Source organism: Mycteria americana, chromosome 22 (genome assembly GCF_035582795.1).
Source record: "Mycteria americana isolate JAX WOST 10 ecotype Jacksonville Zoo and Gardens chromosome 22, USCA_MyAme_1.0, whole genome shotgun sequence".
In the NCBI taxonomy this organism is placed as follows: Eukaryota; Metazoa; Chordata; class Aves; order Ciconiiformes; family Ciconiidae; genus Mycteria; species Mycteria americana.
Window position 1 is genome coordinate 2007457 of NC_134386.1, and position 16643 is coordinate 2024099.

Sequence of the window (16643 nt, forward strand, 5' to 3'; positions counted from 1 at the left end):
TTTCCAGCACTTGAGCAAAAAGGGTTTGAAATGCCCCCCAGCTCAGATCTGCAGCCCAGCTCCAGCGATAAGAGAAGCTGACCCGGAGGAGATTCTAGGATGAAGGCCAAGATAGAAAGGGGAGACCCAGATGTGGATTTTTATAGCTCTTGGGACTGAATTAAAGGGACTGGACTCTGTGTAGACAGGTCCAGACACCAGCCAAATGTGATGAAAAAGACAGCAGGGCTGGGAGGAACTGTGTACACCTGGAGCCCTAAGGGGGAGCATACCTGAACCCAGCAGCGGGGACTCCATGCTGAGGCTGGGCAGATTCCCCGTGTGGCTGAAGGACCGTGAAGAGTTGCCGATGCTGGAGCTAACAAGAGAGCCCCCGGAGAAGGGTGACGAGGAAGTAGACGTGGACCCAGCCAGCTGGGCACCCAAAATCTCTTTGCTTTTGCCCCCTTTTGGCCTGCCAGGCCCATGTTTGTTCTTCTTGCTACCCTTGTGCTTCTTTTCCTTCAGCACCTCTCCCTCCTCCATACTGAGGGACGGCATGCGCTTGTGGCTGCTGCTGCTACCACTGGCCCCGCTGCTCCCCACCGAAGGGCCGCTGACAGGGTTTGAGGCTTTGTAGTCCACAGGGGAAGCATCACGGCCTCTCTGCTGGCTCACCGCAGAGGTTGAGAAGCGCATGATGGACCCAAAGCCTGAGAAGATCACCTTCTGCTCAAAGATGTCCCCCTTCTGGCCTTCATACAGAGGGGAACAGTGGGAAGAAGAGGAGGAAGAGACAGGCTTCCGGTACTTCTCGTCGTCCTGCTCAAGCTTGGGGAATGTCACAAAGTCCTGGGAGCACTGCAGGTTGCTGCAGGAGGTACCTGGGGGAAGCAGAGGGGAAGCAGATATAGGAAGGCTCACGGCAGCAGTAACTCAGCCCATAAGGCAACAGGAGCACGGTCACAACGCAGGTCCTCTGGCACAGGCTAGTTACCGAGCTGAAGGACACCTTTGTCACCTGCCAGCCCTGCTCTCCCCTCGTTGCTTTGATCCTCTCTAGCAAGCACGAGAGGTGCACACCAGCAGCTTCACCCCATCCAAACGTGCACGTGTCTGCTCCCCCAGGCCCTGCATCATCACCACTGTCCCTCCAGCCCCGATTAGGGTCCCAGGAGATGAAACATGCTAGCTGTTACAACAGCTCAAAAAAGAACTGAGCAAGGTCAGAGCAGATGGGAGCCCCGCAAGGCTTTGACTCAAAGCTCAGGGGAGCCTGGATAGCAGGTTTTGGCTCAGGTCTCTCCACTAGTACTCCTTAAAACACTGCTGCAGACAGTACCACCTACGGAGGAGAGGGCAGGTGCTGCCCATATTGCCTGTGCACAGTATCCCTTCCCTCCTCCCTCCACGCAGACATCTGGATCTGTTTTTCCTTGCAGTGCAGCAGGCCTGCACAGGAGGGGAGCTGTAACACTCATCTGACTCGGTACTTCCCTCTGTGTATGGAGTTAGTAGCAATAAGACTTTTCCCTTTCTCTTCAAGAGGTTAAAGAAATAGCCATCAGCAACGTTTCACAGCACTAGCTGGTGAACGGGTATCTTTACAGCTACAGAGATATCGAAGAGGAGCAAAGCAAAACATCACCTCCATTCTCCCCTCCTCTCTTGCTTCTCCTTCACCCCTTACCTGCAGGCTGGAAGGTCCCGCTGGATGAAGCCGAGCTGAAGCCAACTGAGCTTTTCCCGCTTCCCGTCTTTTTCCCCTTGTGGCTGCTGCCATGGCTTGAGGACTTCTTGCCTTTCACCTCCGACCTGCCGACCTCCGAGGTCTCTTTGCTCCCCTCATGGTGGCTGGTAGAGCCCTGGCAGCAGCAAACACAGAGGTGACTCACTCAGGCCAGATGTGGCCACAGCGGGGGCTCTTTTTACCAATTTCCCCTTAAGAGAAGTTAATTGTCCCCTCTGCCCACAAAGTGATGGTCAGGTCATGTTACTCAGGAGAGGAAAAGCAACATTTCCCTCTATCGCTGCTTGATGGCACCAGGCTTTATACTCCTAGGGATTACGCTCATCCCATCTAACTGCAGGAAATTAAACAGGGCACTGACGATTAGGGCACGGACATCAGAGATTCCCCGCATCGTCAGCAGAGGGGAGTACCTCAGAGGGTTATTCAGCCCAAATAAAATCTGAATTTGGCTGTGATTCAAGCATGTATTTCAGCTGCATCTCTCAGGTGTGCTATTCTCAGCAAGGTCATTCCACCTGGGGGAATTTGCTCAGCCTTGTGCTGTGATGGGAGTTTCCCTGGGTTCCTTAAAGCATCCACTGAAGCACCTCTGCTGCCAGCCCAGGGCTTTCCAAATCTACTGCAGTAAATATTTCACAGTGACAATGTTAGAGCAGCATCAGAGCATGCAGCAACAGATGCTATCCAAACCCCATATAAGCCTGCAGGAGACATGGAAGCAAGGGGGATGAAGAGGCTGGCCAGATGCTAGGAAATCCACGAGCTTGGGATGAGAGAGAGAAGTGTGGGAGTTGAGCAGGGGGAGAGCGGAATGAACCGAAAACCAGATCCCCCGGGGCACCCACGCTAGGATATGAAACCTCCACCTTCAAGTCACTTCAAAGCCAAACTAGCAGTGTTCAAAGATCACTTCTTGTAAGATATTACTGCAACCAATCAATATTATAGATATAGTTCTAATGTGATGGCTACAGCCCAAAATATAACACCTGTACGTTAGCGCGAACACCTTTTATTTCTTACTGAGCAGATACAAGGAAGACACAGAGGAGCACAATACCTTTCTTACATTCCACTATCCCTGACTCCAGATGACCTCTTCTTGGGGAGAGCTAAAGAAAAAAGGGCTTGTAATGCAGACTCATGAATGCCCAGATAAAAATCTTTCCCCATTCCTCCCACATGGTTTAATCACTCTGCACAATGCAACAGCTGGCAGCCTAACACACACCAGATGTGCCGGGAATATGAAAGACAGGAGGAAGGGAGTGGTGGAAATTAGGGGGGAGAGGAGGGGGAATCTGTATTTTCTCATCACAGACTCCTGGATGTAGGAGATTAAGCTTTCTTGATTTATGAGCTCAGAGGGAGCACGAAAATCTTTCCGACTTTCCACATCTGCCTGGGGAGGGAAAGGAGAGCAGTGTCTGGGGGCTATGGGAAGTCCCAAGACTGCTCACAAAGTCGCAGGAACGAGATGTCTCATGTCTCAGCAGAAATGCAAAGCCCTGAATTTTCCCCCCATAAATTCACCTCTTTGGAGCTCCACACAAGGTGCACGAGGCCACAGAAGGGCAGGGAGAAACCACATGAGAAGACATGTTCTAAATCCAGAGTGTCAGGAAGGGAGTGCAGGGCAAGTAATGAATTAGTGCAGGGTGGAAGGGGGAAATCTGAGCTGGGAAATAAATCTTAATTGCAAAATTAAAGGGGGGGGGGGGGGGGGAAGAGGGTGAGAGGCTGAGCTGGCTCAGCTGAAGGCAGTGAATGGAGAGACACTCACCTGTAGGGCTGATCTGACCTCACAGACCTCCCTGAGAGACTCCCAAAGATTCTAGGGGCAGGATTTTCCCACCTCCTGCCAAATGCTATCCTTAGATATTGTTTGCCAAACAGGTCACGGCAGACAGATCTGCGTGGTACTACCACAAGCCTTCCTCACCACAAAGGGCGCTTCTCTAGCAGCCGTTCCAGAGAGCCTGGATTTGGGGCAAGGGCCCAAGCATTGCAGCCGAGTAGCAAAGAGAGGGAAACTGAAACCACACTAAATCACTTCCCCTCTCTGTGCCTCTATTTCTTTCCCACTTTGCTCCGTGGAGCCTGCAAGCTCTGTGTGGCAGCGGAGCCTTCCAGGAGACACACGTGGACTGCCAAGCACAACACGGCCTGGATCTGAAGGGGAGGGGTCTGCTACCATAATGCCAATATTAATAACGGTAACGAGGGCCGCAGTCCCATCGCCTCCCTAATGAAGGAGACTCTCCAGCTCAGGGCTGCTGCCTAGAGGGAGCAGGACTGGAGAAACCTGCACGCCTGCTGCTTGCCTTGTGCATAAACAGAGGTCTCAATCTCTGGATGATCGGCTTTTCTCCAGCATGGAAATCCGTGTGCGTGTGCAGAAACACCAATGTTTCGTGTGTTGCAAACAGGTGTGTGGGGGAGGGCATGCTGCAGAGGAAAAAAAAATAAGGAAGCACTGAGGAAGTGAGAGCTCTCTTTCAAAATGAGGCAGCAGCTACATTTTGAAGGTCTATTTAAAGCAACCGAGGGAAAAATGTCACCAGAATAAACCTGCTGCCCCAGCTGGAGGTGACAGTCTGATGGGGAAACTTCTGCCTCAACCCGGGAGCCGGGAGAAGTGGGATGAAGTCGCAGGGGCACCCAAGCGCAGGCATGCACGCACCTCCTCCCCCCAGCACTCGCTGTCCCCGAGGGGCTGTACCTGTTTCCTGGCCTCTCTGTGACACTGTGCAGCACCCAAGCTCTTCATTCATTAATTTATTTATGGGAAATCAGAAGAGCATCTCTTTGCCTCCTGATTGGCGGGACGAGCTCCTAGAGGGAACCACTGATGAAATACAGAAGGGGTGGGGGAGGCTGGCGCCGCGTCGGAAACACAGAGCGGCTTTGCCCTGGATTAAACTACTGGTGAGGGGAAGCAGGGAGGACACAAACGAGGAACAATGCGACGAGAGCAGGACCTCCTCCAGCCCACGCACCATGGGGCGATGTGCTGAAGCAGCCACCCAGGCAGGCTGCAGGCACCAGCTGCCTTTCCAGGCTGGAGCACTAGGTAGAGGTCTGATGAGTCTCCATCAGGAGCTCTGGGCCGAAGCGCTTGCCCAAGCCACGGCACCTCTGCGTCTGAGCCACTCGCAACCCTTACGACATCCTTCCCCTCAACATCCAGATCAGGCAGCACTGTGCTGCTGTTCTCTGTAGACACAGATGGGCTGAAGACCGTATTTTTAAGTCCCTGATGTCACTGGCAAATTCCGACTCATGTCAGGACAAGGGATGCTAAAAGGCTCAGGGATTCTTGCTGCAAATATCCATGCTGAAACACGCTTTTGATTAGCAGGGGTAATCATCAGCCTTCCCCCACAAACCCCTACCTCGTCACAGCGACTGTGAATTTGCCTGAGCCAGGCACAGTGCAGAGGTTCCCAGGATCTGTCAGCTCCAGGCCGGTCCTGGGTAGATGCTGAGAGCTCAAATAACAGTGGGAAACCTGGAAGTCTCCCTGCCTTTGGTGGCATCTGCAATCAGGCGCTCTTTGCCCTGCTGTGCTCCCTCTCCAGCACCTGACCGGGAGAGGGTGGCTGCGGGGAGGCCTTGGCATCCACGGCTTAGATTAGAAAACCCAGAGCAAGCCAGATGTTGCAGCCCAAAACACGTAGCATGTGTGAGTGTGTGTCAACAAGTGATCATGATGTCTGCAGCTGGCAGAGGAAGGCAGCTGGGGTGGCTTGCAGTCCTGCAGATTTACTGCAACAGAGAGCAGCAGGACGGCTCCCCAGGGGCATTTGCAGCGGGAGGGGAGAGGCACGCTGCTTGCTGTTCGGCTGCTCACTAACCCTGATGCCAGCACCAGGCACCAGCTACACAGAGAGATCCTCAGCACAGAAACTGCCTCCTGAATTTGTCTGGCGGTGTGTGGCTACAGAGACGGAGCAGCCCTGGCTGCCAAGACTTACTGGTGAGACTCATTGCTCCTCCCCTGGCGAGAAACCCTCCTCTGCCCCAGGCCTGCTCCATGAATGCCAGCTTTCCAACAGGCTGTTCAAAAGCTTTACTAGTTGGCAGCATTTTGGCGTTTTTGGGTAGACCACGTGAAATAGCCAGAAACTATTATAGCCAGAAACTATTACCCAGAGGGGATGTTTTCTGCCTCCTTCCCGCTCCCCAAAAAGTCTGTAGGAGCTCCAAGTAGCCAGCGTGACAATGAACAAGAGCCTACATCCAGCGCAAATTCACTTTCTACAAGCCCCCCCAATCCATCCAAAAGCTGGGACCCTGGAGAACCACTGGGGGATTTTTAGCAGGTCAGCTGCTCTCCATGGAAGGGACACTCCTGTGCCCCACGAGCCAGGTCTTCTGCTCCTCTTTGAGAGCGATGAAAATCGTATCGCCCAAAGACACGTTTCAGAGGCAGGAGGAGAGCTCAGAAGAGGTGTTATGAAGAGTCATTTGCATGCTGTGAATTCACACCCTAGTTTCACTTTCCGGTGCAGATGAGAGCTGAGGCCACCGCTGTGTTTTCAGTTATGTTTATCCGCCAAACCAGAGTGAGGCAGTGAGAGCTCGTCACTGCACAGACAGGACACAGAGGCCTGGTAGAGTCCAAGTGTCAGACATTAATGGTATTTAGATTCCTAGAAGACTCAGGGAAGCACTCAGTAAGATGTTCAAAAATCTGGCAGAAGTCAGAGGTCTAGCCCAACTGATTTCAAGAGGAAGACTGAAACCACATCAAAGGATCTTCTTCATAACTAAATGGTTCAAGAAGGGAGCACAGGGTGGACGATGTATTAGGTGAAAATTGGAACTGAAAAATAAATCTGGATTGCAAAATTAAAGAAAAATGTGAACCCAGAGGCCAGGCTGCCTGAGGGAACAAGGAAGTGGGATATACCACTGTTCCTCCACAGCAATGAAACACAGGTTCCACTGCTGTCAGCCTAACCTGAAGTAGCTTGAAAAGTCCTACTGATTTTCTATATATCTCTGAAAATCCATTATTAAGGGGTAGCTGAAAGTTTCAAAGGACTTTGGTGGCAACATCAGACGTTGGGGCTCAGATATCTGTTGCCCCAGGCTCCTTTTAGGCTGAGCAAACTGGGAGCAGACTGGAGCATGGCTTCAGGTACCAGTAACACCTCTCCATGGCCTGGTGGCTGGTGCCACACTACAGTCTGCCCGCAGTCCTGGTGCCCAAGGAGCAAGCGGTGCCAGGACCCTTCTACTGATTCGTCTGACTGATGCTCCTGCTCCTCATTGCCGGCTCCAAAACACCAGTGATGCTCAGTGCCTCCAGCCCAACCTCTGCTCCAGCACAGTCTGCACACCTGGACGGGAGCCTGGGACTCACTGTATGCGGTGCCACTTTCGCTACGGTGCGAGCAGCATGGCGAGCTGGCAGCACGGGTCTGGCGCAGACATCAAGGGCTGCACCAGCCTCCCACGGCTCTGCAAGGCTGCTCCGGGCCAGTGTCCTTCTCCCAGGAGCCTGGACACGACCATCTGCCCTCACTGCTGCAGGTCATTGAGATCTGCTCTCACCCAGCTGCTCCCCATGAAAGACTGGGGGCTGTGTCACCTGCAGGGATTATCCCTGGGGAGTTTATGCTCTGGTTCATTGGGTAACTTGGAGAAGACCATGGAGGCAATAAATTATTTGCCCAAGATCACACAAGCGGTAAGAAGAGGAAGAGACCCCAGCTCTCTTCAGACTCTAACCATGGCACAGCAGGGACTAGCAATGCTCTTCTGCATAGTCACACCATGAACGTCAACTTTTGGTTTGCTGCATCTACCCTACCCACTCCGCAGTACACTCTACTGGGATGAGCTGTACTAATCTAAGACCCAGAAAGGACAAAGATGGTTTTGGCTTCCAAGAGGAAAAACCTGTTTGGACATGCTACATTAATGTGTCCCAAGGTTTTACATTAGTCTAACGGGTGCAGTGTTACACTGGTGCAACTCTCCAGAAAGCCTCATACAACCACCCCGAGGGGTTTGTGCAGGGTTGTAGCAGGCCGCTGAGCAGCTCTTTCATTTGATCTGGAGTGAGCACCTCTGGTAACAGAGCTTGAACAATACCTTGGGATCTATGCACCAAAAAGCAAGGGAAATATACTCTCTGTTATGAGGATTAATAACAACTCCCTAGGGAAACACTAAAACCCTGTCACTCAAGTACAGCTACAGTAATTAGGATCTCCTGAATTTTAGCTTACAAAGAGTTGAAAGCTGCCTGTAAACTGAATTGTGCCCTTCCCTCCTTATTTATAAAGGTCTGGCAGGGCTCTGGAGGAGACAGTGGGTAATTGTCTAACAACCGCTCTAGCTGGCCAAGAGTCAGGTTTTGGATTTCAGTTCAGCTTGAAAATAATCTTCTTAGGCCATCAGTTCCTGACAGCTCTGTTAACTGGGTGAATCTGCTGTTCCCAAAAGCCAGAGCTGAGCTGCCCTAACATGAGCACAGGTAAATCAAGAGTGATTGCAGCTCAGAGGCTGTTCCTCCACTCTGTCCCACTATAACTTTCTGCTTCTCCCAGCCTGAGAACCATGAGACCAGCTTTGCCATTTCAACTCTGACCTACATCTACTCCCTGCTTCCAGGCTTGGCCTCACACAGAACATAGAAAATCCTCTTCAGTCCTAACCCAAAGCAACCCTGTGCTGACTGGCAGGAGCTTTCGCTCTTCCAGACTGCCCCGCAGTGCTTGTCACGTATGCAGACACTGCTAGCCTGTGAATTTTCGTTTTCACAAGGCAGTCCTGCCACGTAAAGGACACCCAAGCCTTTCCAAGTAGCATTTCTGTGCACAAAAGGACATTCCTGGGACATGTTGTTTATTTGTTCTAGCAGGAGCTTGGCCCTCGTCCTACTCTCACTTACACCAGAACAGCCCTGCTAAGGAATTGCATTAATTTACATTCCCCATACAGAGAGAGGAGAGTACAACTCCAGGCGCTAGAGTAACCTCACTTGTTCCCTGACCCCGAACAACTCCAAACTTGGCCTTCACCTTGCTGCATGCAAGCTCAAGGCAAGTTCCACTGTGTCTATTCTGCACTACCGGAGTTTGGGGCTGGCACAAATTACAGAAAGCTCAGGGCTATCCTGATTTACAGCCAGGTGCAAGAGTCCGTGTCAGCAGCACGATTTCAGCAGTGAACAGCAGAAATACACTGACGTCCTGACTGTGCCCCACCAGCCCCACAAGCCCTGGGCACTGAGAAGACAAACCCACACAAGCGACATCTTCCCAGCAGGGAACCGGACTGCCTCTACACCTCAGGAGCAAAATAGGCCACCACACTGTTGTCCCTCTGCCTGAATTTTCCTGAAATGGAGGAACTAAATAGAAACCAACCTCCTATTGTCTCACACAGAAAAGCTACCTCTATTATGCACTTTGAAGGTCTTACGTGCTTCTAAGATTTTCTGGGGTTTTTTTCCCCTCAGCTACGTCAGTTTGTCTAATAAAGGATAACACCTCCTCCCGCAAGCCTTGCCTTTCTTATCCACCTGCCTGAGCTGTTTACAATGTGGCAGCAGAAAAGGCCAAAGCATGGATATTTATCTATTCCGCGAGAGCTTCAAATCTGAACATCTGCTGCAAAACAGGCTGGCACTTACAGCTCAATCACTTGGGAGTTTAGCTCCATGATTGTGTCGTCAGTGCTGACAGAAATCAAGACAGCTGCCGTGTTAAATTCCCAAGGTGGGTGTCGAGGTGGGGAGTCAGACAGAGCGAGCGAGAATGTGACGAATCAGGAATCAAAATAAATGGACAAAAGCCCTTTCTCTGCTCTTCTGCCCTGTCCTCCCCACTTCCTAGGAAAGCCAGTGTCGACGGTTTCCCCCTGCCCTCCCTCCCCACTCTGCATTCACACGCTCACATCCTGTGGGTTTGGTACCTTCTCTGCAGCGACGGGCACCGAGGATGGGGTAAGGCTGGTGGGAGACTCCGGACGTTTTTTGTGCTTCTGTTTAGGTCTTTCTTTGTCCTTCCGACTCTGCAAAAGAAATCAGAGAGTACTGGAAGGCTAACTTTTCCTCTGCTTAGAATAGCAGTTGTAAGGGAAAAGAAAGGAGGGTGTGTAGGGGTGGATTTACAACCATACATTCATATTCCTCTTTCCTTCTCCACCCATCCACACGAGCCCAGTATCCCTTCCCCCACATCCCAGCTTCTGGCTGGGAGCGTCCCACTATCTCTACCCCAGCTGCAGCCAACATCTGGAGGGCAGAATATCAACAGAAGCCCCCAAATCAGTTTATGGTAAGATGATAGGGAAGGACTTAACAAGCTCTGGCTGATTTCAAGAAACCTGAGCTTTCCTCTTGCTATTTCCCCAAAGGGACTCTGTGCCCCTTTACCCTCGCTCTCTACCTTCTTCAAGGGTTTCTCAGATCCACTCTGTGTGGACAATTGATTTCGGCACATGTTGCACGTGCACAGATAAAGAGATCGGTCAGTGGAGATCTCAGAACCTCGGCTTGAACCTAACCTAGGGATCCCCCACATCTCCCCTCCCAACAGAGACAGCTGGTCTGGGTCCATCTCTGCTAACAGGAGACAGACTATTTAGTTTGATTTCTTCATCCTGTTTTTTCTCGCACTAAAACCCCAGAAAAATGGGATTCTTCAAATTGCAAAGCAAGGAAAAATCATGGTGTGAGAAACACTGAGTCCTGCCCACCCTGATTTTATATTCTCTTGAGGAACGGACTGTAACCGAGGAGGCTATTCTTATACAGCACTATCTGGGTGTTCATGCTAAAACTGAGATGTTTTCAGCAAAAGGACTGAAAACGTAGGCCTGTGTGACCTCAAGTCAGCGGGGCTTGAGGATGCCCAGGCCAGCTGGCGTACAGGATGGATGAAGAGCAGGCTCCATCACACACTCCTGCTTCCTCCATGTCCTCCTCAGCTGCACACTCCCATGGGAACACACTCAGCTGACTACAGGGCTTTTCCATGCTACTGATGTCAGCTAAAGATGTGGCCTTCTTCACTGAAGCTGAAGAAACTTGTGCTGCGTGCCGAACTTCCCAGTGTAGTCACTGGTGTGTGGACCAAGAGACCTGCTGTCAGATAAACACCTGCATGAGATGCAGGGCTTAGAAAAATCCATCCTCTTGTCTCTGAGACCTTTTTGTGGGAAAGGATGCGTATTCTGGTACAACTCCCACACATGGGCGTTTTATTCTAGAAGCTGAAGTCCTCAGCCAGGACCGAAGGTGTGTTCAGAACAAAAGAGTCACATTGAAATTCATTGACTCTCCAGAAAGATGCTGATTGCTTCCTCATGCAGGCAAAGCCCTGAGGCTACAGCTGCCAGCACATGCCAAAGATGCGATGCTGTCAGGGGAAGATGCAATTGCAGCAAATACATGAGCTCCACTGGGCGTTTTTGGGAGGGAGAGAAGAGAGTGGAATAATTAGCTTAGGAAACAATACGCTAAATGGGAAAAAGCAGGGGCTGGAGGAGGGAGAGGGCAGGAGGAAAAGGCTGGAGAAGGCAGGCATGAAGTGAAGCAAAGGTGAAGCAAAAGTGCTCCAGAAATCAGCACCTTCCAGTGTGGGTTTGGTTGAATTCTCAATGCACTCAAAAAGGAGGCCCATGCTGCAGCCACCAGTGACTTCCATGATGCCATGGAAGCTTTCACTGGGATGAGCTGGTGAAAAGAGGAGGCAAATCCAGCCTAGAGTTTCACTGCACTTGCTGAGTGCCCCACCAACGCTGCCAATATCCATCATTTTATCACAAGACTCCTGGCGTTTGGCATATCTGTTAAAGCCTCTGTTCCTAGAGCTACAGTATTTTACAAGAATCTCTGTTTTCTTTTCTTCCCTTCCTTTAATACACATTTCCAGTTTTGGCAGTGAACAAGGAAAGCTTGAAAATGTGATTTCTACAGACTAAGTGCTGAAAGACAAAATTAAATCTTTACTAAATCTCACAATGTGTTAAGTACATGGGGGCTTCTCGTGCTATAAACTCTGTCAAAGTCTCGTGGGACTTCTAGGACAGGAAGATGCGGAAACTGTGGCCCAGTTAGTTAAGCAGCTTGTCACAGACCATGTGCACATCAGCGTTCATTATTCCAGCAGTAGTAACAATTTGCACTCACTTAATAGCACACAGCAGAGAGTTTCAACGAGCTGAAGAGAGGTTTTTAATATCTACATCTCATTTTACAAATGGGGAAACCAGGGCACATGGGATGAGAGAACTTGCTAAGATTTCACAGAAAGTCATCCAAAAATTCAGGAAGAAAAGTCAGGGATCCCCACCCCACCTGAACACACACTCGCCTACTTGCAGATGCTTCCAGTGCCACTCACGGAAGCCAGAAGTGGAAAACAGGAGCCAGACACCTCATTACAACACATTTTGCGAAATAACTGCACAAACCCTGGTCCTTAAACTTTCTGAATACCACAAAGCTTATTCTCTCATTTTTCAGACCCCGAATCCCAAATGCATTTCAATCACGAAGTTGCAATAGGAGGGAATAAGATACAACGCTGCCAACGCCAGCAAGACAGCACCGTAACGATTTAATTTCACGTATCACGGTCAAGATGAGACAACGCAGAGCCAAGCCATTTTGGCTAATGATAATGAACCTACACACCTACATACACACACATACACACATGCACATACATGAGGAAAAGCAGAAATGTCCCCACTGTCACCACAGTGAACCATAAAACTGCCCACAGTTTCATTGTGATGGCAACCACCAAACTCACATCCTCCAGCTTCAGAATCCTGGCTGCCTCCTGTCTGAAAAAATCTCCCTTCGCTGTCGGCAGCGCAGAGTCTGCAACAGCTAACTGAGCAGTCCCCTGGTTATATGTAGGAGTGCGTACATATGTACATATTCAGCAAGAACCCAGCCTGCACAATAGGGACCAGATTTCTGGAATGCTTCAGCTCCCATTTAGATGCTTGAATAAATGGTCAGGTTTTCCAAAAAGCTAAACGCTGGGTATTGAGCTCTTTTGAAGATCTGGCCCCGACTACATGTGCTGAGCAACTGCACTCAAAACTATTTAGAAAATCTGTCCCACAGAGACCAGTCTTCGTGCTCTGCTCAAAGGACTGCATTGAAACCAGAACCACCGCAGCCTGATGAAGAGCTCAAGGGCACTTCTGCTGGGTGTCCCTGCACGCAGCCCCAGGCCATACCCACAGGCACACCTTGCTCCTCCGTCGTGCTTAGCAAGCCCTTCTCCTTCTCCCACACCATCTCCTCTCCAGGCTTTCTGTGTCACTCCTGCTTGGGCAGAGCAGAAACCCACAGGACCGGGTACCCAGGAATTCTCTGGGCTGCAGCCAGCAGCCCTAAAGCTTTACAGAGTTGGGGTGCCCACTGCCTTTGCACACCCAGTAGCACCCATCTCCCACCCTCCAGTTACTCTCTAATACTTTTGGGCAACAGGATCTGACACCTTCTTCAATATTACTGGAGAAGTGCAGTGCCCTGTGTTAAATGGGCAGGACAATTAACTCCGTTACCCCACGGATATTTTGCAGACGGGCCAGGCTGCCCCCAGACCAAGGCACTGGTGGGAAGGTTCGGCTGCCCGCAGAGACCACGGCACTGAGATGGTCAGGGTGCTCAGTCACTCCTGGCTATCTTGCCTGTGTTGACAGGCCCTCAGGCAACCCGGGGCGTTCCCCAGCTTGCACCAGAGGCTTTTAAACGTGTGGGTTCTCTCCAGGAACCGGAAGGCTCCAAATGCTTCCTGCAAGAGCCACAGGGCGCAAAGGGAGGGGAGGACAAGGGGACGGGGGGAAGCAGCACGCTCCCTGCCTCTCAAGTGCCCTCTCCCCACCTGGCTTTTCTGTGTTCAGCACTTCATCTCCCTGGCACACAGGCATTCTCCTCTGCAAACCCTCCTTCCAGGAAACTTCACAGACAACACAGCCGCTGCCAACAGCCCAGCCTGCCCAGAGAGACCTGCCTGGCTGTGCCATGAAGCAGGAGTCAGGGGAGGAGGAAGAGGAGGAGGGAGGGAGGATGCACTGCGAGAGCAGGAAACCTTTCAACACCCCCATCCCATCTTTGCAAGCAAAAGCCGAGCCCTACCTTGCAGCCGCTCGGCGCTCCCTGCAGCAGGCTGGCTGGCTGGGCGAGCTGCGGTCTGCAGGGAACGTGAACCTGCCCCCAGCAACAAACTTCACGGAAAACAAACTCTCCCCATGCAGGACTGAGCAGCTGGGGCTTGGCATGTGGGCATGGAGCAGGCCAGGCCTGCGGCGGGGGGAGCGCGGCTGCATCGGGGGCGTGCCGGCGACACAATCTCCCTTCGAGCTCCCCAGCGCAAGGAGGAACGAAACAGGATCTCTCGCTGCCAAAAAGGGTTGTGCACAGCTCGTCTTGCTCCCCCCACCGCCGTCTCCCCTTCCCCGAGCCCCCTCTTCTAATCTGCTGGACACCAGCAATTGGATCATTAAAAGTAGATTGGGCAGGGGAAGGAGGGAGGGAAGAGCTGGGAAGAGCCAAGCGGGCTCTGCTGCTCCCTCCCTCTTTCCCAGGCTCTCTGAACTCCCTCACCCGGAGGAGGAGGCCTGGCTCTGGGCTGCAGCCATGGCAGCCGCAGCGAGGAGGAAGGCAGCAGCGGGCAGAGGGACACTAAGTCCCTGCCTGCAACCTCGCCTGCACCAGGGCCGTGCTGGGGGTTTTGTGGGGTTGCCTTGGGACACGATCTAAGTGCATGGGAGGTTTTACACAAGGACTCACGGCCAGCCCTCGCTGGGCTTTGCGTGCTCTCAAATTATTGCTGCACCCCCTGCCAATGGAAGGATTTGCTGGGGGCGGTTAAACACCCACATAACAAGAGGTCACAGAAAGCCAGTCAAGGATGCTATAAAACAAGGCTACTATAGCTAGGTCAGAGTAGATTTAGATTCAGTTCTCCTTCCCAAAAAAACTGTGCTGGTCTTGCAAGCAGCCACCTGCATCCACTTGAAAAAAATGTCCACTTTGCCCTTTTGGTGCCTGTGTGGACACAGAAGTCCAAGAGGCAGACCTCCCTCACCAACTCGAATGCAAACACAAAGCCCCTCACAGACCCACTGGGTTTAGATTTCAGCCCAGTACAACTTCTCCAGCGTGCTAAATCTGCCAGGCTGGATCCTTGGCTCGTTTCCTCCACTGGCATCAGGTCTAGACAGACAGGCAATGGCAGTGGGGAGGCAGGCTCTGCCATGCATCTGCTCAGACGCCGTGGGACCGGGGGCTCGGGCACTGCTCTGGCTGGTGCTAAAAGGATAAGGGGGGCAGGACAGAGACAGTCCCTGTACCCCCATAAAGTGCCCCCCACCGTGACTAGGGAAGCAGTTCAGGAGCTAAAGGTGTGTTAGATCGTGGAGAACTGGCTCCGTACCCAGACCTGAGGAACAACTGCACGTGGGCTTATTTGCTCCAAGTGCCTGCCTCTCTTTCCTATGTCACTGGGCAGGGACCGTTCCTCTTGTAACAATGTCCCATATCCAAATTAAAAGTCCTCTCGTTTTGCTTATGGGTTCCAGGTGTTCACTAAGAATAACACTGGACGAGTGTCTCCCTCCATGGGGTATATGCCTAAAAATGTTGTAGTGCATGTGCTCCCGTCTGCTCCTGGTGTGACAAATTTCATCCACAGAGCATGGTAATTTTTTTCTGTGTGCTTCAAGCAAGACAATATAGGTGACAGAACATCTGTACTTCATTCAACCCCTGTGCGTCATCCAGCACTTTCTTGGTATTTAGCTATTGTTTTCTTTCTTTCTTTCGTCTTTCTTTTTTTAAAACAAGCAAACAAACCCTGCAAAGGCTCCCACAGGGTAGAGCACACACATTGGAATACTACCCCAAAGAAATAAGCGGGGCTGGTTTTGCTAAGGCCTGGTATGTTCTGAGGAAAACCCAAAGCCTGGAGCTTTCCCGTTTTCAGGACAGCACAGAAAGAAATGCTTGGGCTGGTGTCATTTGTGCCTGCAAGAGGCGGGGGATGCCGACGCTGGCTTGCAGTCCGGCATCACAATTGTCCCTTGTTCCGCAGAGAACAAGACTCTTCACAAATGCTGAACTGTTTTACAGCAGGGCTTGGGAGTCCAAATCCCAAGTCTTTGCTGCCTTACTGAAGCCACAGAGTTAAATCCTGTGCCCCTCACTTAGTCATTAACTCGGCCAGAGTTTTCCTCCATAAAGCCTAAGTAAATAGCCACAACCCTGCACTGGAAGGGAGCTGTCAGGCACGGAGCTCCTTCTGGAGCAGAGAGCCATGAGCACCTGCAGCCCGGGGACTCACACACGTGCTTTGGTCTGCCGCTGAGCGATCAGCTCTGCTGCAACGCCTCCAGCTCCGGGAGGATGGGACCAGCCGGCTGCACAGCTGGACAGGCTCAAGAAAAAGCTGTTCTACTTCAGGTCAGCACAGCAGCACGCCCAGTTCCCCTGAAACACGTGCAATTAGATCATGCACTGCTAGTCACGTATTTCAAAACCATGTGGGAACTAATGGTTCAACTGCCTCTTTGGGTACCCCTTCGAAAGGTCTGTGTTCCCACACCACCTCACACCCGGTCCTTCCTTCCTTCACTTCATAACCACTCCCGGACCTCCAAACTACCCAACACCCCTGGAAGCCGAGAGAGCCTTCCTTACCCTGCCCATCTCAGCTGCTTTGCACACCTCGTCCCCCTTTCCGTGCTGAATCCCTCCCTCTAAGTGGAAAGAGTTGATCTTGCACTTGCGCTGTGGCCCTGCCAAGCAATCCTGGCCCTGGAAGAGGCCTCCGTCGGATCTGCTGCTCGCAAACCCGATGAGCCATCAGGAGGGGAGAGCGGTGAGGCAGCAGCAAGACGGAGTCTCTGCACGTTTGTGAGGAGC

At 51.8% G+C, this 16643-nt stretch overlaps 1 protein-coding gene across 6 annotated transcripts in view; it reads right to left on the reverse strand.

Moving 5' to 3' along the window:
* MLLT6 (MLLT6, PHD finger containing) overlaps positions 1-16643 on the reverse strand; it is a 48118-nt gene that overhangs the window by 15199 nt on the left and 16276 nt on the right. For all 6 annotated transcript variants that reach the window (XR_012778639.1, XM_075523169.1, XM_075523167.1 and 3 more), the window contains exons 8-10: positions 9665-9763; positions 1670-1844; positions 273-863 (exon numbers count right to left, since the gene is read on the reverse strand). Coding sequence is in view for 5 of the 6 variants with exons in the window: in XM_075523169.1 (XP_075379284.1) it covers positions 273-863; positions 1670-1844; positions 9665-9763 (865 nt within the window). In the remaining variant the exon portion in view is untranslated. The remainder of the gene's footprint in view (positions 1-272; positions 864-1669; positions 1845-9664; positions 9764-16643) is intronic.